The sequence below is a fragment of the Corythoichthys intestinalis genome, chromosome 4 (assembly GCF_030265065.1).
Source record: "Corythoichthys intestinalis isolate RoL2023-P3 chromosome 4, ASM3026506v1, whole genome shotgun sequence".
NCBI classification, from domain to species: domain Eukaryota; kingdom Metazoa; phylum Chordata; class Actinopteri; order Syngnathiformes; family Syngnathidae; genus Corythoichthys; species Corythoichthys intestinalis.
Window position 1 is genome coordinate 26,690,549 of NC_080398.1, and position 19,153 is coordinate 26,709,701.

General features: G+C 38.0%; 1 protein-coding gene across 1 annotated transcript; it reads right to left on the reverse strand.

Annotated features, from left to right (window-relative positions):
* Nucleotides 1–3,526: 3,526 nt before the first annotated feature.
* On the reverse strand, nucleotides 3,527–18,827 carry si:dkey-260g12.1 (uncharacterized). The gene is made up of 12 exons (XM_057835284.1): nucleotides 18,754–18,827; nucleotides 18,110–18,217; nucleotides 15,189–15,258; nucleotides 14,448–14,466; nucleotides 14,048–14,158; nucleotides 13,845–13,976; nucleotides 13,639–13,765; nucleotides 11,764–11,804; nucleotides 11,566–11,685; nucleotides 11,426–11,448; nucleotides 9,086–9,146; nucleotides 3,527–5,364 (listed from the first exon to the last, which is right to left on the reverse strand). The coding sequence occupies exons 1-12, from the start codon at nucleotides 18,825–18,827 to the stop codon at nucleotides 5,105–5,107; spliced, it is 1,146 nt and encodes a 381-aa protein (XP_057691267.1). The 3' UTR covers nucleotides 3,527–5,104.
* Nucleotides 18,828–19,153: the final 326 nt, after the last annotated feature.

Below are 19,153 nucleotides of genomic sequence, written 5' to 3' on the forward strand. Positions count from 1 at the left end.
TAACTCCCAAAATCCAAAACAGATATCAATAATAATGCTGTAGCTAGTTGTACAGTATTGCGATGCCTCACTGGATGCTTAAATAATGATAAATGTAACAACTTCAAGGTTTTCCAAACAAGCATTCTGTGAAAAATAGGAGAACAACTTCAACTGAAGTTATGGGGAAAAGTGCCTATATTGCACCACTATATTTATTGTTGAAATCACTGCACATATAACAAATCTCAAGCATCTTAGTTCGGAGACATCGAATAATCAATAAGCATAACTGCTGTTCTAAGCTGTGACCAGCACTTGTACAAAGGCAGAGGGCTGAAGGCTTCTACGATCATTTTGAAGGCAACATGCATATTAGCCCAAAACTGATAGTGGAAAAAACTATGTCAAAATTATTCGATATCATTTTAAAATGCTGTTATCAGCAGATATCATCGGGTACCCGATAATATCGGTCAACTCGAATGACGCTCTTCTCATTACATCTTTTGCCGTTGAAATGAATAGCAATGTCATTTATTTCATATTGTCATCCAACACTTTATTTATTTGGTTAGACAACGAAAAAGCACGTAACAGTAAAATAACATATTAGCCTATTTAATTTTTCTTGTTTGATATTATCAAACACATATCCTACATGTAAACTAACATGCAGACTTTAGCCGCACAAAACAAGCTAAACATTGCAAAAGACTCATGTTTTAGTCATCCAAGGCGCGTTTAGCTCGTTATTGTTACGTAACGGTTTTTAATTATTTATTGGCTGCACAAAAAATAATTTCATTACCGTCATCGGATACAAAAACACTTTGCTGTTTTGGAAAGGATGTCAAAAGCACAATAGGGACAAGTGAAAATTTTAAATTTGCTTGTGTCTTGTTTCAGTGGAATGGCTTGCAAATATGGCTAATGTTTGCACCATACGCGCTCGGTTATAATAACTACCGCAAAAAAATGCTAATTTTGTTAGCTTGTCTATGTTTTGCATTGTGTCTTACGTAAACATTACTTATGTGGTTTAGTTAAATACACAGTGCGTAGTTCTATTTTATGTTCATGTTTTGATTGGGTGTTGCAAAAGAAATCTTGAAGTTGACCTCTGTCAAGGAAAATTTATTCCCTGTCAACCAAATTGCTTTGTCAGGGACTTCAACTCCACTTACTTTATTAGCTCTCAATTGAAAACTTATCCGACTTTATCGCCTAAAACTCAGCAGTCGGCTCAATCGTACATTGAGCAACCACAAGAATGCCGCTAATGTGCTTTGAAACGCCTAGTTATTAAAATGTCTTTCAAGAGTCATGATGAAGTCAACACTTTCAGGTATGTGAATGCAAAGGCCCATCTATATTTTTCCTTGTGTGACCGGATTGTTCGCCTGCTAGATGTAAAGGGATACTCAGGGGAAATTCTCCCCCTGTGTCTTCTCACAAGTTTTGCTCTTTCTATGCTGGAGCAAAGCCACGTATGGTAAATAGCCGATTAAGTAGGAGAATCTTATAATTATTTTAAATGCAATTAAAGAAAAATCCAGCTTGCTTCCCTTTTTATTGTTGTACAGGCTATAATCAAGAAATCAAACGTGAGTTAGTGAGAGGTAGCGTGCAATCCTGTTCAAGAACTCGGTAGTAAATCCCAACAGAATGTTGAGGTTTAATGTGGCTCGAATGGACTCACACATTCTAATAAATCATGAGAACATCAAATCCAAGGATGTTTCTGTTTCTTTCTAAAATGATGATGAAAAAAATCTCTCTTTAGAGAGAATTTTCCTTCATTTGTTGCTGGCAATATTAACTTCATTTCTTTTACTCCTCTGTCAATCTTTCTTTATATGCAGTTGGAGTTCCACCAGACTCAAGGTTTATGGTTTTTATAAAAATACCGCCATCTAGTGGTGATACCTGCTATTTTGTATTTCAAGACGGGATGGATCAATATATGTGTTAGTGAAAGTGAATGACGTTATTTTCAGGATATCAGGAATATTCAGGTGCATCTAGATAAGTTATATCAATGACATGATATGACGTGATTTTATTCGAGTTTAAATAATTTTAATGTTGAAAACTAAATTAAAAAGCCAACATAATTCCTACGTATTATGTACAGTGGCACAAATCAGTATTTAGTCAACCACCAATTGTGCAGGTTCTCCAACTTGAAAAGATTAGAGAGGCCTGTAATTGTCAACATGGGTAAACCTCAACCATGAGAGACAGAATGTGGGGGGAAAAATTGTTGGATTTTTAAAGAATTTATTTCCAAATTAGAGTGGAAAATAAGTTTTTGGTCACCTACAAACAAGCAAGATTTCTCGCTGTCAAAGAGGTCTAACTTCTTCTAACGAGGTCTAACGAGGCTCCACTCGTTACCTGTATTAATGGTACCTATTTTAACTCATAATCGGTACAAAAGACACCTGTCCACAACCTCAGTCAGTCACACTCCAAACTCCACTAAGGCCAAGACCAACGAGCTGTCGAAGAACACCATAGACAAAATTGTAGACCTGCACCAGGCTGGGAAGATTGAATCTGCAATAGGTAAAGCCCTTGGTGTAAAGAAATCATTGTTACCATTTAAATTAAAGATGTCCAGATCGATCGGGATGCCGATCGATCGGGTCCGATCACGTCATTTTCAAAGTATCGGAATCGGCAAAAAAATATCGGACTTACCTTTTTTAAATATATATATTTTTAATTAAATCGTTTTCTAATCGTATTTAACGTTACAGACAAAATGTCTTACACTCATCCAGAGTCTTTAGTTTTGGTTTAAAGTAGGGCTATCAAATTTATCGCGTTAACGGCGGTAATAACGTTAAAATATTTAACGCATGCGCTGCATGACCCACTCACGCATTGTTGCCGTTTTACCTATATATAGAATTAAAAGGCAGCGTAAAATGAGTATAGAGAATTTTGACAGCCTTTGGACCCTTTTTTTAATTGGCTAAAGCCTTACAATCCCTCTCTCAACAATTAGAAATATCGTGGGAAGCAATGTGGGGAAGAAAGGTATTGGTTGATCTTTTTCTTAACACCCTATGTTATTTCCCAACGCAGAGAAGATATATCAATTGGTGCCACTACGCACAGTCATGGTTGCACTTCCCATCATGCATTTGGGCAGAACAGTTAAATGGCTACAGTATCATTTACTGAAAGCTCAACAAATACACTAGATGGCAATATTTAGTGACAATATACAAAGTCACATTTATCCTTTAAGAATTACAAGTCTTTCTATCCGTGGATCCCTCTCACAGAAAGAATGTTAATAATGTAAATGCTATCTTGAGGCATATATCTTCATAATAAACAAATACAGTACTTATGTACTGTATGTTGAATGTATATATTCGTCCGAGTTTTATTCATTTTTTTTCTTAATGCATTGCCAAAATGTATATGATCGGGAATGATTGCAATTGTATCGGGAGCAAAAAAAAAAAGCAATCGGATCGGGAAATATCGGGATCGGCAGATACTCAAACAAAAACGATCGGGATCGGATCGGGAGCAAAAAAACATGATCGGAACAACCCTAATTTGAATACAATTAAATTGTACATAAAACAACACCAAAAATGCTGGCTTCCTGTAGCAAAAACATGAACAAGGAAATGAGGAACGTGTGAAGACAAAGTGGAGCAGAAATCAAAATGTGGTCTCACCATGAAAGACAATCCAATCCAGGAGTGGGCAATTAATTTTCCAAAAGGGCCATTTGAGAAACCACACCACGTCCTTGACCATGTTCCGTTTTAATGTACGGTATTTATATACAGTGGACTGTTGTTTGTGTAGTCCTATTCTATATAGCTGTACTGTACATTGTTCTGATAAAGAAGTACAAATTCTAAACAATATTATACACAGTCATCACAGTGGTATACTTGTGCATTATAACAAAAATTGCATCTACAATATGAATAATTTCTTCAAAGTCATACAGTACATTTTTAAAGTGCACTGACATTTTGAGCACCAATCGCATTTCGAAAAATATATGATGGCTTGATTAAAAAAAAAAAAAGTTAGAATTTGACATAATTGACAATAATAGAATGTGAAAAAATAATGTATCGTAATACACCCAATATGTAGTCTGTGAAATGATTGAAATACATAAAGCAGGGAAACTGTTTGTAACATGAACATCACTGCAATTGTCACTAGTTTCTATTTAGACAATATGTCACGAGTTGGGTCAGCATATTCACTAATAACTGCAAAAAAACAAAAAAAAAGTCACTAAGTTGGTAATACACAAACACAACAAAAACGTCTTCCTCGCTTCTACCATCCAAACCTATGCGTGTTAAAATTAAAGCGCCACATTCAAAATAAAAGCACACCATATTTTACGTTTTACTATAACTTGTGATGGCCGGTTAGAGTATATGTAAGGGCCGGAAGTGGCCCCCAGGCCATAGTTTGATTCCGTCCGATTCGGTCAACTTCAATTTTGATCTAAAAAATTGTCATTTGTTACTGCATATCATTTTTGATTAGAGATGAACAAGATAGATTTTATTTAAAAACATTTTGCTCATCTGTGTTGTCTTATTTTGTAATCATGCAAGATCTTGTTAAAAGTGCTGCTCTTCAATAAAAGACAGTTTTCAAACAATTCATATAACGTTAAACGATTCACAGCTAGATATTTTTTGATGTTGTGAAATTCCTATAACATTATCTTGCGAGGGATAAAAGCTTAATTATGACTGTGCAAGTAGTTTTCTTTTACATTAGGAGTAATTTTACGAGCATGTTATACCGGCCAGTTTAGGTCAAGGAAACACAAAGCTGTTCAATTTCTATCAGGATGAGTGAGATAATACTTTTTCTTCTGGAATGGGGTATATAAACTTTTTACATCCACTATAAACAAGTGCCTTATCGGTTACTACTTCAAATTTATACTACTATAATACTCAACATTCAACATAAAAATTCTGCACCATCAAAGTATTATAACCCGCCTTTCCCTGCATGCATTCCTACCAGGCTGATTCTTCTCAGAGGTTGTTAAACTTGCAGATGAACTGTTCCGCTCCAGTGAGTTCTTCTCTAATCTCTACTATCTTTATCAAGCTAGTGCTTCCTCTTTGGAAACGTGCCAATGTTTGCCTTCTTCCTGAGAGGGGAAGGAGAGAGCATCGCTGCTTCTCTCCTCCTCAGAGAGGGGAACACTTAAGGAACATGAAGATGAAGGTGCTTGGTTGCCATTTTGCTCCTCCTCCTTGACATCCGTCACCCTATCAGCTCTCGGGACAGAACTCACCTGTTCTGTAACATGACCGAGCCAGCTGAAGATGACCGTCCCTGCATTGTGGACGTGAACAGCACCTGCGCAAATGTAAAATAATCATTCAAACGTTGCATATAAATGGCACTAGCAATATAGTGTAACATTAACGCAATACAACCGAATGGCAGATAAAACATACTTTCCTTAGAGATGCAGCTGTAATGTAGTAATAGTATAAGGTCACATAAAGGGGTAATGCACAATTGCTTTTTCATCACTGTGTACAGTAGTGTGGTGAGTGACGTGAAGAATGAAACAGTTTATATGTTTCACACTTGCTGCTCTGGGCCCCATACACCGCACGACCCAAACATTATTGAACAGAAAACACCAAAACATGAAAAGTGCAACCACCACTCTCAGTCACGGTTGCCACAACTACCCGTGAACCGTTGCTCGCTTAAAAAATAATAAATAACAGTCACTGCAGTATAAATATCCAGCCAAAATGAGTCCCTTAGTAATATTCCAGAAAATTTAGATTTCTTTTTTCAATCCAGCGTCTTGTTGCTGAGTACTCAAAGCCACAACGTATCATCACAGCACATTTAAATTTGTACATGAAATTGTAAAGTTTGAAAGCAAACTGTGACATTGCAATCGCAAGAAATGTGTCTTTTGCCCAAAAGACAGCGTGGTCGCCTCCACAATCGAGGATTTTCGATGCTCGTTCTTCAAGGGCGTAGGTTTGCATAGGGACGGTAGAGAGATAACACTACCAACTTTTCAGGATGCTTAAATTGTCCCCATCAACTTTCGAGTAACCTTATTTGCGTCAGTGGCGCCTCCAGAAATTTTTCATAGGGGTGGCCAAATGGGGCCACTTAAAATCTTGGGGTGGCACACCAAAACTAAAAGCCATAATTTCAGGTTTTCATTATATTATTGCAGTAAAAACGTCAGGGGAAAACTATCAGAAAGACTTAAGGACACGGCTACTGATATACTTTGGTGTATTGTAGGGCTGCGGCTATCGATTATTTTAGTAGTCGATTAATCGATGAACTAGTTAGTTCGAATAATCGAGTAATCGGAAAAGGAACATGAAAAATTAAAATACCTGAGCTGAGCCTCAAACGGTATTAAAAATAAATAAATGAGGATCTATGTACAACAAAAGAAGAATTGGCTAACTTACATGGCAAAAGTCCGCTAGCTTAAATGCTATAAAATGCTAACGTTTTTTTTTCCCAATGCTCTTAACAAATGGTTCAGAATCATATTCCTACAAAAATCGGCTAAATATACATATAAACTAAATTACGAATGCATTAAAAAGCATAAGCCCAAAGAAAAACTTAGCTTACATTGGTCTTAACAGGGAGCAGTTGGATTCAGCCATGTGAAATGAGGCAGACCAGAGGGCAATGTATCCACCCTAATCAATAAACTAAATGTAATCACTTTCAAAACGTTACGCCAATTTAATTAAACGAATACTCGAGGCAACAAAATTTAATTCGAATATTTTTTTCCTAATCGAATACTCGAGTTAATCGATTAATCGATTAATGATGTTACTAATGATTTAATGTGCATAGTCCATAACTGTCGAATTAACATTTTGAGTTCCACAACAATTCTGTTTTATTTTGTTATGTATATATTAGGCATAAGGTGTACATTCAACTAGGGCTGTCAAACGATTAAAATGTTTAATCGAGTTAATCACAGCTTAAAAATTAATCGTAATTAATCGCAATTCAAACCATCTCTAAAATATGACATATTTTTCTGTAAATTATTGTTGGAATGGAAAGATAAGACGGATATATACATACAACATACTGTACATAAGTACTGTATTTGTTTATTATAACAATAAATCCACAAGTTGGCATTAACATTATTAACATTCTTTCTGTGAATGGGATCCACGGGTAGAAAGACTTGTAATTCTTAAAGGATAAATGTTTGTATATTGTGACTAATTATTGCCATCTTGTGTATTTGTTGAGCTTTCAGTAAATGATACTGTAGCGACTTAACTGTTCTGCCCAAATGCATGATGGGAAGTGGTGCAACCATGACTGTGTGTGGTGGCTGCAAATGCTATATCTTCTCTGCGTTGGGTACACTACAGGGTGTTAAGAAAAAGATCAACTCCTGTCATTCTTCCCCACGTCGCTTCCCACAATATTTATAGTTGCTGTGTGAGAGATGACAAAGCTTTTGCTAATTAAAAGCACAGCCCCAATGAATGCTTGTATCTACTCCACTCACTTGACACTGCCTCTTATCTCTGTATATAAGTAAAATGGCGCCAGTGTTTGCGGCAATGCGTGAATGAGTCGTACCGCGAATGCGTTAATTGCGATAAATATTTTCACATGATTAATTTTAAAAAACTACCGCCACTTAACGCGATAAATTTGACAGCCCTACATTTAACAAAACAAAATAAATGCATTCATTTGGGATGAAATGCATACCTGATGCTACAACAATCTAACGATATACTGGCAAGCGGGGTGGCCAGTGCGGTGGCCAACCAGTTTATAGGGGTGTTCGTGGCCACCCCCTGGTGGCGCCACTGATTTGCGTTAATATTGACTTAAGTTATATGGGTAATTTAGAATGTCTTCCCATATGTTGTAAGGATAGAACTGACCCTACCATTATTACGTGAATTATTTTCATTAGGTTCAGACTCACATTTACATCTTTTGACTTGCTGAATGTGCCAGTCCATTTTTTTCCCTCAAACGCACGTTTGATTGGCTGATGACTTGAACCCCCCCCCAACAAACGCACTCACAGCCCTGAAAGAAATACAACATGTCGATAACAATGCCGCCTCCTCTACCCCCTTTTAAGTGTTTTTTTCGACCAGCAGCAGCAGCAGCCGCTGCATGTAAAGAGACATCAATGTTGTGGAAGTGAGGAACATACCACCAATTTTGCTACTGAAAGTCCGACCTCATAGTTAGCATAACATTAAACTGTGTGAATTTGCTAGCCTGCAAAACTCAAGAAGGAAGATCCTTATAGAGACATGTCCTCCTGTATGTGTTTTCTACTGCTAACGTTAATTAGACATACTAATCATTTATTTTTGTTATTCCCTGACTATGAAGTTTTTTCAGTTATATTTAATTTCTTTATTTAGACAATCTTGAGTGGTCTTAACACAAATGTTTATTTTTTGCATTACTGTATAGTTGAGATTATTAACAAGTGTATGTTAATATAATTTATGTTCAAATATTGCAATTTAAAATTGTTCCTAAAATCCAGACTTTTATTCTGGAATCTTTTTTTAAAATGTTTCTTTAGTAGTTTTTGAAAACAAAGGTTTGAATCGAACGGTGTATCACCTGAACCAACACACTTGAAAGTTAGTATCAGGCAATACAGATTTATTTTGCACTGATCATTTACAGCCTATCAATTAATTAGGCTCATATTCGTAAGAAATGTAGCCCTGGCCCCCGTTCACCCAAGCTGTTTGGTCTATTTAATAAACTGTCCCCAGTTTTACTGTTATATTTTCCCTACCAATGTTGAGACCTAACCTACACCCTTGTCATTCTTAGTGTTTCAAATTATTTTCCGCACTAAATGGATGCCTACAGAAATCAAACCCATCTAACAACACTCCACAGAGACAAAGTACAACTATGTAAAATTTTGTCAAAATCCACCCAGCCGTTTCAGAGTCCATAGGGAATGAACACACACACCCACACCCACATAAAGACACACACAGACAATGTTCCATTTATATATTAGTAGAGATAAATGGTCAAATGTTCATACCACAAGGCTCTATAGGGAAAAGGTCTGTTGACTCCTCCTCAGTTGCAGCATGTGAACCCCCCTGGAGAGGGAACATCCAATTTCAGATTAACTCTTGGCTGTTATTGACGGAGCTAGACGTCCAAATCCATTTTGACTGGGAGGCTTGTCGTGACTCAATCACTGCCATACCCCCAGTCAAAATAGAAGTCTAGCACCATCAACCGCAATAAAAAATGATTTTAAAAAGGGACATCTTTAAAATTAATTTCTATACCCTGTTGTTTTTGTTTGAACCCAGCGATTTATAATCCAGTGCAGTGTGTATATGGAGTTTTACATGCTGGTGAACTACAGTGAGGCAAATAAGTATTTAGTCAACCACTAATTATGCAAGTTCTTTCACTTGAAAATATTAGAAAGGCCTGTAATTGTCAACATGGGTAAACCTCAACCGTACGACAGAATGTGGGGGGGGAGAAAAACAGAAAATCACACTGTTTGATTTTTAAAGAATTTATTTGCAAATCACAGTGGAAAATAAGTATTTGGTCTATACCAAAAGTTCATCTCAGTACTTTGTTATGTACCCTTTGTTGGCAATAACGGAGTTCAAATGTTTTCTGTAACTCTTCACAAGCTTTTCACACACTGTTGCTGGTATTTTGGCCCATTCCTCCATGCAGATCTCCTCTAGAGCAGTGATGTTTTGGGGCTGTCGTTGGGCAACATGGACTTTCAACTCCCTCCTCACCCCGTGGCGTCAAAATGATAACAACGGGGAGCAAAAATCCCAGAACCACACGGGGGGACCTAGTGAATGACCTACAGAGAGCTGGGACCACAGTAACAAAGGCTACTATCAGTAACACAATGCGCCGCCAGGGACTCAAATCCTGCACTGCCAGACGTGTCCCCCTGCTGAAGAAAGTACACGTCCAGGCCAGTCTGCAGTTCGCTATAGAGCATTTGGATGATCCAGAAGAGGACTGGGAGAATGTGCTATGGTCAGATGAAACCAAAATAGAACTTTTTGGTAGAAACACAAATTCTCTTGTTTGGAGGAAAAAGAATACTGAATTGCACCATACCCACTGTGAAGCATGGGGGTGGAAACATCATGCTTTGGGGCTGTTTTTCTGCAAAGGGACGACTGATCAGGTATAAAGGAGAAATTGAATGGGGCCATGTATTGAGAGATTTTGAGTGAAAATCTCCTTCCATCAGCAAGGGCATTGAAGATGAGACCTGGCTGGGTCTTTCAGCATGACAATGATCCCAAACTCATAGCCAGGGCAACAAAGGAGTGGCTTCGTAAGAAGCATTTCAAGGTCCTGGAGTGGCCTAGCCAGTCTCCAGATCTCAACCCCATAGAAAATCTGCGAGGACGGAGTTAAAAGTCCGTGTTGTCCAAAGACAGCCCCAAAACATCACTGCTCTAGAGGAGATCTGCATGGAGAAATGGGCCAAAATACCAGCAACAGTGTCTGATAAGCTTGTGAAGAGTTACAGAAAACGTTTTGCCTCTGTTATTGACAACAAAGGGTACATAACAAAGTATTGAGATGAACTTTTGGTATTGACCAAATACTTATTTTCCACCATGATTTGCAAATAAATTATTTAGAAATCAAAGAATGTGATTTTATGGGGTTTTTTCCCACATTCTGTCTCTCATGGTTGAGGTTTACCCATGTTGACAATTTGGCAATTACAGGCCTCTCTAATATTTTCAAGTGGGAGAACTTGCACAATTAGTGGTTGACTAAATACTTATTTGCCCCACTGTACATTTCTTTTGGTCTTAACATCTTTGCGCCTTATAGACTGGTGCGGCTTATATATGACCAAATGTCATTTTCTTGTCAAATTTTGTGGGCGCAGCTTAGTCTAAAAATTACAGTAGCTTTTTGGGACAAGTATCAATGCGATTAAAATGAGATTTGTTAGAATTATTGTGCACACAGTTAACATTTATGCTTTCCTTATTATAGTTAATCACCAGATAGGCTGTTTAGTCAACCTTTCCTTTGCCCTGGCCCATGTGGCCCTCATGTAGTCTATGTATTCTATTCTATGTTCTATGTTGCTTTCCTGTCCTTCTGTTTGCCCCTAAATAAAGAGTGTTGCCATTACAGAAACCAGGGGGGTACAGCTACCAATCTCCACAAAAGCTACATCGAATTCATGTTCTTTTTAGGCAAGCTAGGTGTACATAATTCTAACTTCACATCTAACAAGATTAATCACAATTAATTTATTATAAAGCCTCTAATTAATTTAATTGATTTTTTTAATGGAGTCCCACCCCTACTATTTTATTATAACTTTTTTTATCTTGTGCTTATTTCATATGCTCACCTTGTTTTTTAACTTGACAGCAGCTGGAAGGCACAAAGCAAACTCAGTTAATCAATCAATCAATCAATCAATCAATCAATCAATCAATCAATCAATCAATCAATCAATCACATGTAACACATAATAATTTGTCATCACACCTTGCTTCAAACAGTTTTCTTGCCCGTGCAGACAGATACAGAGCATGACGGCGAGAGCCACGGTTACCACGATGACCACGGGCAACAAAATGGCCACAAGGCGAGGGCTCGCACTCACGTCTATCTCACAAACAGAACAAGTGAAATTAATATGCTGCGAATGTTTGTATCATTCATGTGTAGATGAACATGACTCACCTGTATGAGCGTGTGAGCTGTTTACAGTCTGGGCGTCACAGCTGTATAACATATTTTAACTCATTCAGTGCTATTAGCAGCAATATACGTCCTGTCCATTTGAATTAAAAGGGCTGTAGCAGAGGCAGTTCTAACCAGAATTGTGCCCTGGGTGAACCTCCCCCCTCCAGGGCTATAGAAATAAACTCGGCTACTGCTATGTACAATATAAATAACTAAAACTGTTGATTGGCATTTTACATATACAGTATTATCGCCATAAATAGACCTTTTGCTGCAATACACATTTTGGAGAGCAGATGGTGCCAAATTTGCACCAACTTCTACATTGGTGGGATTCCATTTGCCAAAATAGGATAAGCGGATAGGCGGGGGAATTCATTTCGCTGCATATTTTTGTAACGCACCATACCAGTATTCTTTCGTTCTACAAATAAGACACTGTTTTCGAGTTTGATGATAATAAGGGACAGGGCGCGTCCCTTGTAAGCTCAAGAAGGGACACGTACTTTTGTTTATGAATACGGAACGATTCCGTTTGTCAAGGGGCAGTTGGCAACCTTAGATCACCACCACATTTGTTATGAATATTCACTGTTTTATTTACACACCATAAATTGATGTCATTAGCTAATTTAACACTAGAAGACCCATGGGTTTTGGTGCTCCCTAATATTACCAATGGTGTCCTTTTTTGGGACATCCTGGGATCACTCCCAAGACTGTCCCACTTCCCCCTACCCCTTGGCCCTCCAACGGAGCAATAAGGGGTAGGGCTTGAAACGTCAGCCCTACGAATTGGGACACCCCTTCACACTCACGTACGTCATAAGTCCGTTCGGCCAGTTGTTATCTAACCAAAAGCGACAATAAAAGTGGACTAAGTGCACTTGTGCGTTTAGCAAAACTGAAAAACAAACAAAAATTACAAATGAAGAAACACAATGAACAATGAACTAACATTACAATTAGTGGTGTTGATTTTTTATTTATTACACCCCTAACTAGTGCACTTTTTATCATAATTAATCTTTTTTAACTATTACTTTTCTGACTGAAGAAAACACATTGAGAGTAGATAATACTGGCCATCAGCTGTTAGAATATTATTTGGATGTATCAAGATTCATTTAATTTAAGCAAAGCAAACGAAACACTTGTAACTAACGGAAGGGTCCACAACACATTAGTTCACACGCTTAGTTCAGTTTAATTTAATTTGGTTTCAAATTAAATGTAATATTTACACCATTGTATGAAACCTGAATGATAGTTTGTTTCTGAACCAAGAGTGGTTATTTTTTTCCAGCAATTTCATGTGAGGTGCTTTTCTTGTAACCACTGTTGCTTGATCTGCTGAGTTGTAGCATTTCTAAATATCTATGTATACCAATGTATATCCACAGCAAATTTTTAATTGATCTTTTCAAAAATGTTTTTTTAACATTTACTGACCGCCACAATGTTTTTCATTCATTTCTTTTAATGTTTCTGAATGCTAGAGTTGCACTTTTGAACTAATTCATCATTTTTTCAAGCTTTTTATCTGAGTTTGTTCAACATGAAATAATGTCTGAGTGAGTGCTCATCCAAGACTGGTGATCCCATACTTTTTGCTAGGGGATGTACAAGACGCACTGGACTATAACCCACAGGATTCAAAGTGGAGGGAAAAACAAGCGGTTTATAATCCGAAAATTACGGTATGTGAGATCTTGCCTGTCGTGGATTACCAGTCAGAGAGTATAGTGCAAAAACAAGAAACCGTTAGCCTGGCCCTTCCCAGTTCAAATGGATTGGACATGAATTAAATTACCAAAAAACACATGATCAGCGATTGCTTAAACTGGAGGGATTACTTGATGTGATACTCACTCTGGAAATATGCACAATCGAGCTGTACTACTGTCTGTACTGCTGTCGGTTGAAGAAGAATAAGTCTGTTCATAATCTGGTACTGTTGTTGTTATTCTTTTCTTGGTGATATTTGGTATGGCTCTTACTAAGGGACAGAACATAAACTTGTTACCACAGCAGTACTGCAAAACTGCACTCAAATGCACAACTCAGCATCTACTTACCCATCGCGGTCGCAACACACTTTCTACAGTTGTCAGTATGCGTGACCTCATACAGGCAACGGAAGCCGATCTGGCATTTGCACTTGAGGTTAGATGTGCTGCTGCAGTTTTTGATCACCACCTGGTTAAATTCTGACAAGACAATTGTGCAATAAAATATAAATCTCTGTTGGAATTGAGTGCATTAAATGTGTCGCTCTAACCAGGTCTGCAATCGCCACTGCAACGATGGCAGCTTTCTTCACGGTTCCATTTGTCGGTGTAGCGACCGGCAGGGCATGGCGCGCACTCACCACATGACTTCTGGAACTCACCTGACAAAAAAAGTATTACCGACAAACAGGATGCGGTCACATAGCTAAAGTTAGCCAGCTATGCTGCGTTGTCATTTGTCAGTGGAAAATTCGTTAATAGTTCAACAGTGCAGTCACACAAAACTCATTGGTCGGCATTGACGGTGACTGATGTTCAATTTTGACCGGGAGCATTCACTGCCATCCCTCCCGGCCAAAATGGATTGGAAATCGAGCGCCATCAATGGCAGGAATAAGTGAACTGGAAATCTGACAACAAAAAAAGTTACAAAAATAAATATTCACTCACCTGCAGGGCAAATCTTGCACTGTTGTTGAAAATAAAAGAATACATAGATCAAGTTAGGGCTTGGTCACAAAACTAGTGCTATTAAATTAGGTTATTACACGGATAAATAAATAAATAAATAAATAAAATGCAAACACTTTGTTCTCACTTTATTTTGCAGTGTTGAATCCAAATCCCTTTTTTTTTTTTTTTTTTTTTTTTTTTAACAAATCAATTTACATTTTCTGTGCAATGCAAAATTATTGCAAAGGGATATTTTAAGTATATAACTGCCACTTAAAAAAATAGCCCAAAAAATAACGATATGTAGCAAAATAATACCTGTTAAGCCATGAATTGACTGAAACTGTACTGAGAAATGTATTTGTATTTTATCCTCAAATTACAGTAGATGCATGTCAAAATGACAAAAAATGACTGAATACATTATTTAAAAATGTTATCCTTTATTATCATTTTAATAATTTTGTTCCTTTTGCATTCTGCACCTGACAAATAACTCAGTGCATGGAAAACAAAGTTATTTACAAAAACTCAACTCAGATTAATAATTTGAAGAAATCTGCAGACTAATACAAACTAGCAAATTCACTCTAAAACACTAACTGATTAAGAGCAAAAGATCTATAATTATATTACTGTAAAAGAATCTACAATTGTGGCAACGTTTCTATAAAAAAAAATTTTTAAATAAATAAATAAAGGTTTGTCTGCACTTTTAGAAAGTGGAAGTAAACTTACCGCTGGGGAGGTGAGCAGCAGATGTGCACATAACAACACGCTCACTACATATTGCACTTTAAGGCCCATCCTGTGAAGCAAAACCATGAAAGCAACCACTATAACTAAAACATGATAAATTAAACTGCATGTTAATTTTACCTTTGTCAGCAACGCTGCCACGATTCTCCAGAAGTTCTTTGCGGTCTTTACTTTCTGTTGCTCATCACCCCGCCTATCTTATCTCGGCATCACTCTTTCCCCACCAACTGACGTCTTGTCCGCCCAATGACTGGCATATCGCGGGTGCGTATGTATGGTAAAGCCACTTGCGGTAATTTAGAGCGTGATAGTTTTGAAAAACTCAGTTGGAAACTAATCATTTTCACTTACAGGATAGAACCAATATGCGGCCATCTGCTCTAGCAGTGCAATAAACAAACGGTTTTGAAATGATTCATTTTCTTAGTACAGTAAACCTGCCATTCAAACAGGGAAAAGTAAACATTTATACAATCATTTCAGTATGTACTGCATAACATTTTTTTTAACCCTTAGATCTACGATTGACTAGACCAGACACTGTTCCATAAGTACAATGGTATGAAAAAGTATCTGAAACTTTAGGAATTTCTCACATTTCTACATAAAACCATTAAATGTGATCCGACCTTTGTCAAAATCACACGGATAAAAAAAACTGCTTTAAATAAAACCGCCCAAACATTTATAGGTTTTATTAATTTAATGATAGGATGCAATCAATGACACTCCACTTCAGAAGATGTATTTTCTTCTTCTGAAACCATTCTGAAGTTGATTTACTTGTGTTTTGGATCATTGTCTTGTTGCAGCATCTATCCTCTTTTCAGCTTCAACTGTCTGAGAGACAGCCTCAGGTTTTCCTGCTAAACATCTCAATAAACGTTTGAATTCATTCTTTTATTAATGATTGCAGGTTGTCCAGGCCCTTAGGCAGCAAAACAGCCCCAAATCATGATGCTCCCTCCACCATGTTTCACGGTGGGGATGAGGTGTTGATGTTAGTGAGCTGTTCCATTTTTCCTCCACACATGACGTTGTGTGTTACTCCCAAACAATTCAACTTTGGTTTCATCAGTCCTCAAAATATTTTTGCCAAAACTTTCGTGGAGTGTCCAAGTGCCTTTTTGCGAATATTTAACGAGCAAAAATGTTTTTTTAGACAGCAGTGGCCTTCTCTGTGGAGTCCTTCAATGAACACCATTCTTGGCCATAGTTTTATATGTAGTTATGTGTGCACAGAGATATTGGACTGTGCCGGTAATGTCTGCAAGTCTTTAGCAGACACTCTAGGGTTATTTTTTTTACCTCTCTGAGTATGCTGCACTGAAATCTTGGCGTCATCTTTTGTGGACGGCCACTCCTTGGGAGAGAAGCAACACTTCCAAACTCTCTCCATTTGTTGACAACTTCTCTGACTGTCGGTTGATTAACATTCAGACTTTTAGAGATGGTTTTGTATCATTTCCTTTTTATACAAATCAACAATCCTTGATCGCGGGTCTTCAGACAGGTCTTTTGACCGAGCCATGATGCACATCATACAATGCTTCTCATCAAGACATTTCTTACCAGGTGTGTGTTTTATAGTGGGCAGGGCAGCTTTAATCCACTCATCAGTGACTGGGAGAGAGTAATAGAATACACCTTGTGTCAAGTAGGGTTCATGCCCCCGATGATTTATGACTTTGACCTCTGTGACCCCGCCCCCTTTGATTGTAGTCCTTTGATCTCTATTGATAATGACAGATGATTGATGACCCCTCCCCCCTTCCCCTTTGATCGTGGTCCTTTGATCTCTATTGGTGCTGACAGGTGATTGATGACCCCCCCCCCTTATCCCTTTGATCGTAGTCCTTTGATCTCTATTGGTGCTGACAGATGATTTATGACCCCGCCCCCCCCCCCCCCCCCCCCCGACCCCTTTGATTGCAGTCCTTTGATCTATGTTGGTATGATGTAATTGATGTGGTTTTGGTCATGACAGATGTTTTACAACTTTGAAGTTTAGCGCATGCGCGTTCCAGGGTATGGGTTATGTCCGTACATGTCCCCCCTAGAAAAAACGTAGTGTATGTGTGGGGGGCGTGTTTAGCGCATGCGTGCTATGTGTGGTATGGGTTATGTCCGTACATGTCCCCCTAGAAAAAAACGTAATAGGTGTGGGGCCGTGTTTAGCGCATGCGTGCTCCGGGGTATGGGTTATGGATCTAATTTGGATTGAGTTAATTAAAGGGGTATTTTTGATGGATCTAATTGGGTTTAATTAAAGTTTTTTTTTTTTTTTTTTTTTTTTGATGGATCAAATTTGGATTGAGTTAATTAAAGGGTCTTGTAAGGTTTTGATGGATCTAGTTGAGGGGTTAATTAAAGGGTTTAGGGTTAGGGTATGACTTAATGGTTTGTAATTAGAGGTTTATTGTGGTGTTGATTGATCTAATTGGGGAGTTATTTAAAGGGTTTTTGGATGGGTCTAATTTGTGGAGTTAAATTAAAGGGCTTATGTGTGGTTTTGATGGATCTAATTGTGTAGTTAATTAAAGGGTTTTGTGTGGTTTTGATGGATCTAATTAGATCTAGTTAATTAAAGGTTTTTTGTTGTTGTTTTTTTTCGGTTTGGATGGATCTAATTTTTTTTGGGGGGGGGGGGGTTAATTAAAAGTGTTTGTGATCATGGGTGTGTCTTAATTGGGTGTATGTCCATATATGTCCAAACGAGACGTTGTCACGGATGTTAGGATATGTGCGGTCATGCCCCGCTACAAAAAAAAAAGGGGTGGGGGTGGGGGCGTGTTTAGCGCATGCGTGCACCGGGGTTTTGGGAAATGTACGGACATGCCCCCCCCCCAAAGAAAAAAAGTAATGGGGGCTGGGGGCGTGTTAAGCGCATGCGTTCTCACGGATGTTGAGACATGTCCGTACATGTCCTAACGAAGAATCGGAAGTAGTAGGGCGTGGCTAGCGCCTGGGCTAGTCGTAGCCAAAGCGATGTCCCCTTTGACCCGTACCTATTTGGAAACAAGGGGGGTTATGGGAAAGTGTGGGTGGGAAGGGGTAACTTATCTAGGCATGTTCATGCATGTCCGGACAAAGCCCCCATGGGAGGGTGTGGTCTGTGTGTAGGCTAGTTTTGTAGCAATGCTGAGTGAGTATTTTTCCGGCGAATCTTTTACCTTCTGGATGAAGTCTCTTCTGTCAGGTTTGTGGTTCTATAATAAGTTTTAAGAAGTCTTGCACGAGTTCAATTTCAAGCATTTGTGAAACTACAGTTTTTATATCAAAGTAACTTCATTCCATTTACTCAAAGTACAGCGTCTTTCAAGTATGAAGTTTGCTTGATCATTTCACCACAGATACTACAGGCAGAGCATTGACTTCAACTCCAGACAGCTTTTTGCTGCAACTATAGGTTGGTACTAATGTATACATATATACACTTAGGCAAATAACTATGTATTTCAACCGGATTTAAATCATTCTATTTCGCAAAGTTAGCATGCTCTCTATATCTTTAAAAGTAACCAAATAAGAGTTGGTGACATACCAGTTTTGTTGCTGAAGAGTCTTTTCTCCCCAACTTCTTCCTTGCGATTCCGCGGGCCGACTGATTCGAACCATGTCTCAAAAATCAACGCGAATCTCCGCCCCTCTTCCATAGCATGGAAGCATAGTGTTCTGGTTATTATGCAATCGACCTAGCATACAGTTTCAGAGGTTTGCACTGGTGAACGGTTAGGAGTTTACATTCGAGTTTTCTCAACAGACTGTAATATATTTGATCCAAATAAATACCAAATGCTCTAAAATACTGTATATAGTGTTCTTATTCTTCAATCAGTTAATATACACATCTTTGATGTGAAAGATGTTATAGAATGTATAAGGTGATAACTTGTAGAACATGAAAAGCACAACATAAAATGTTAAATATGAACTACTACTGC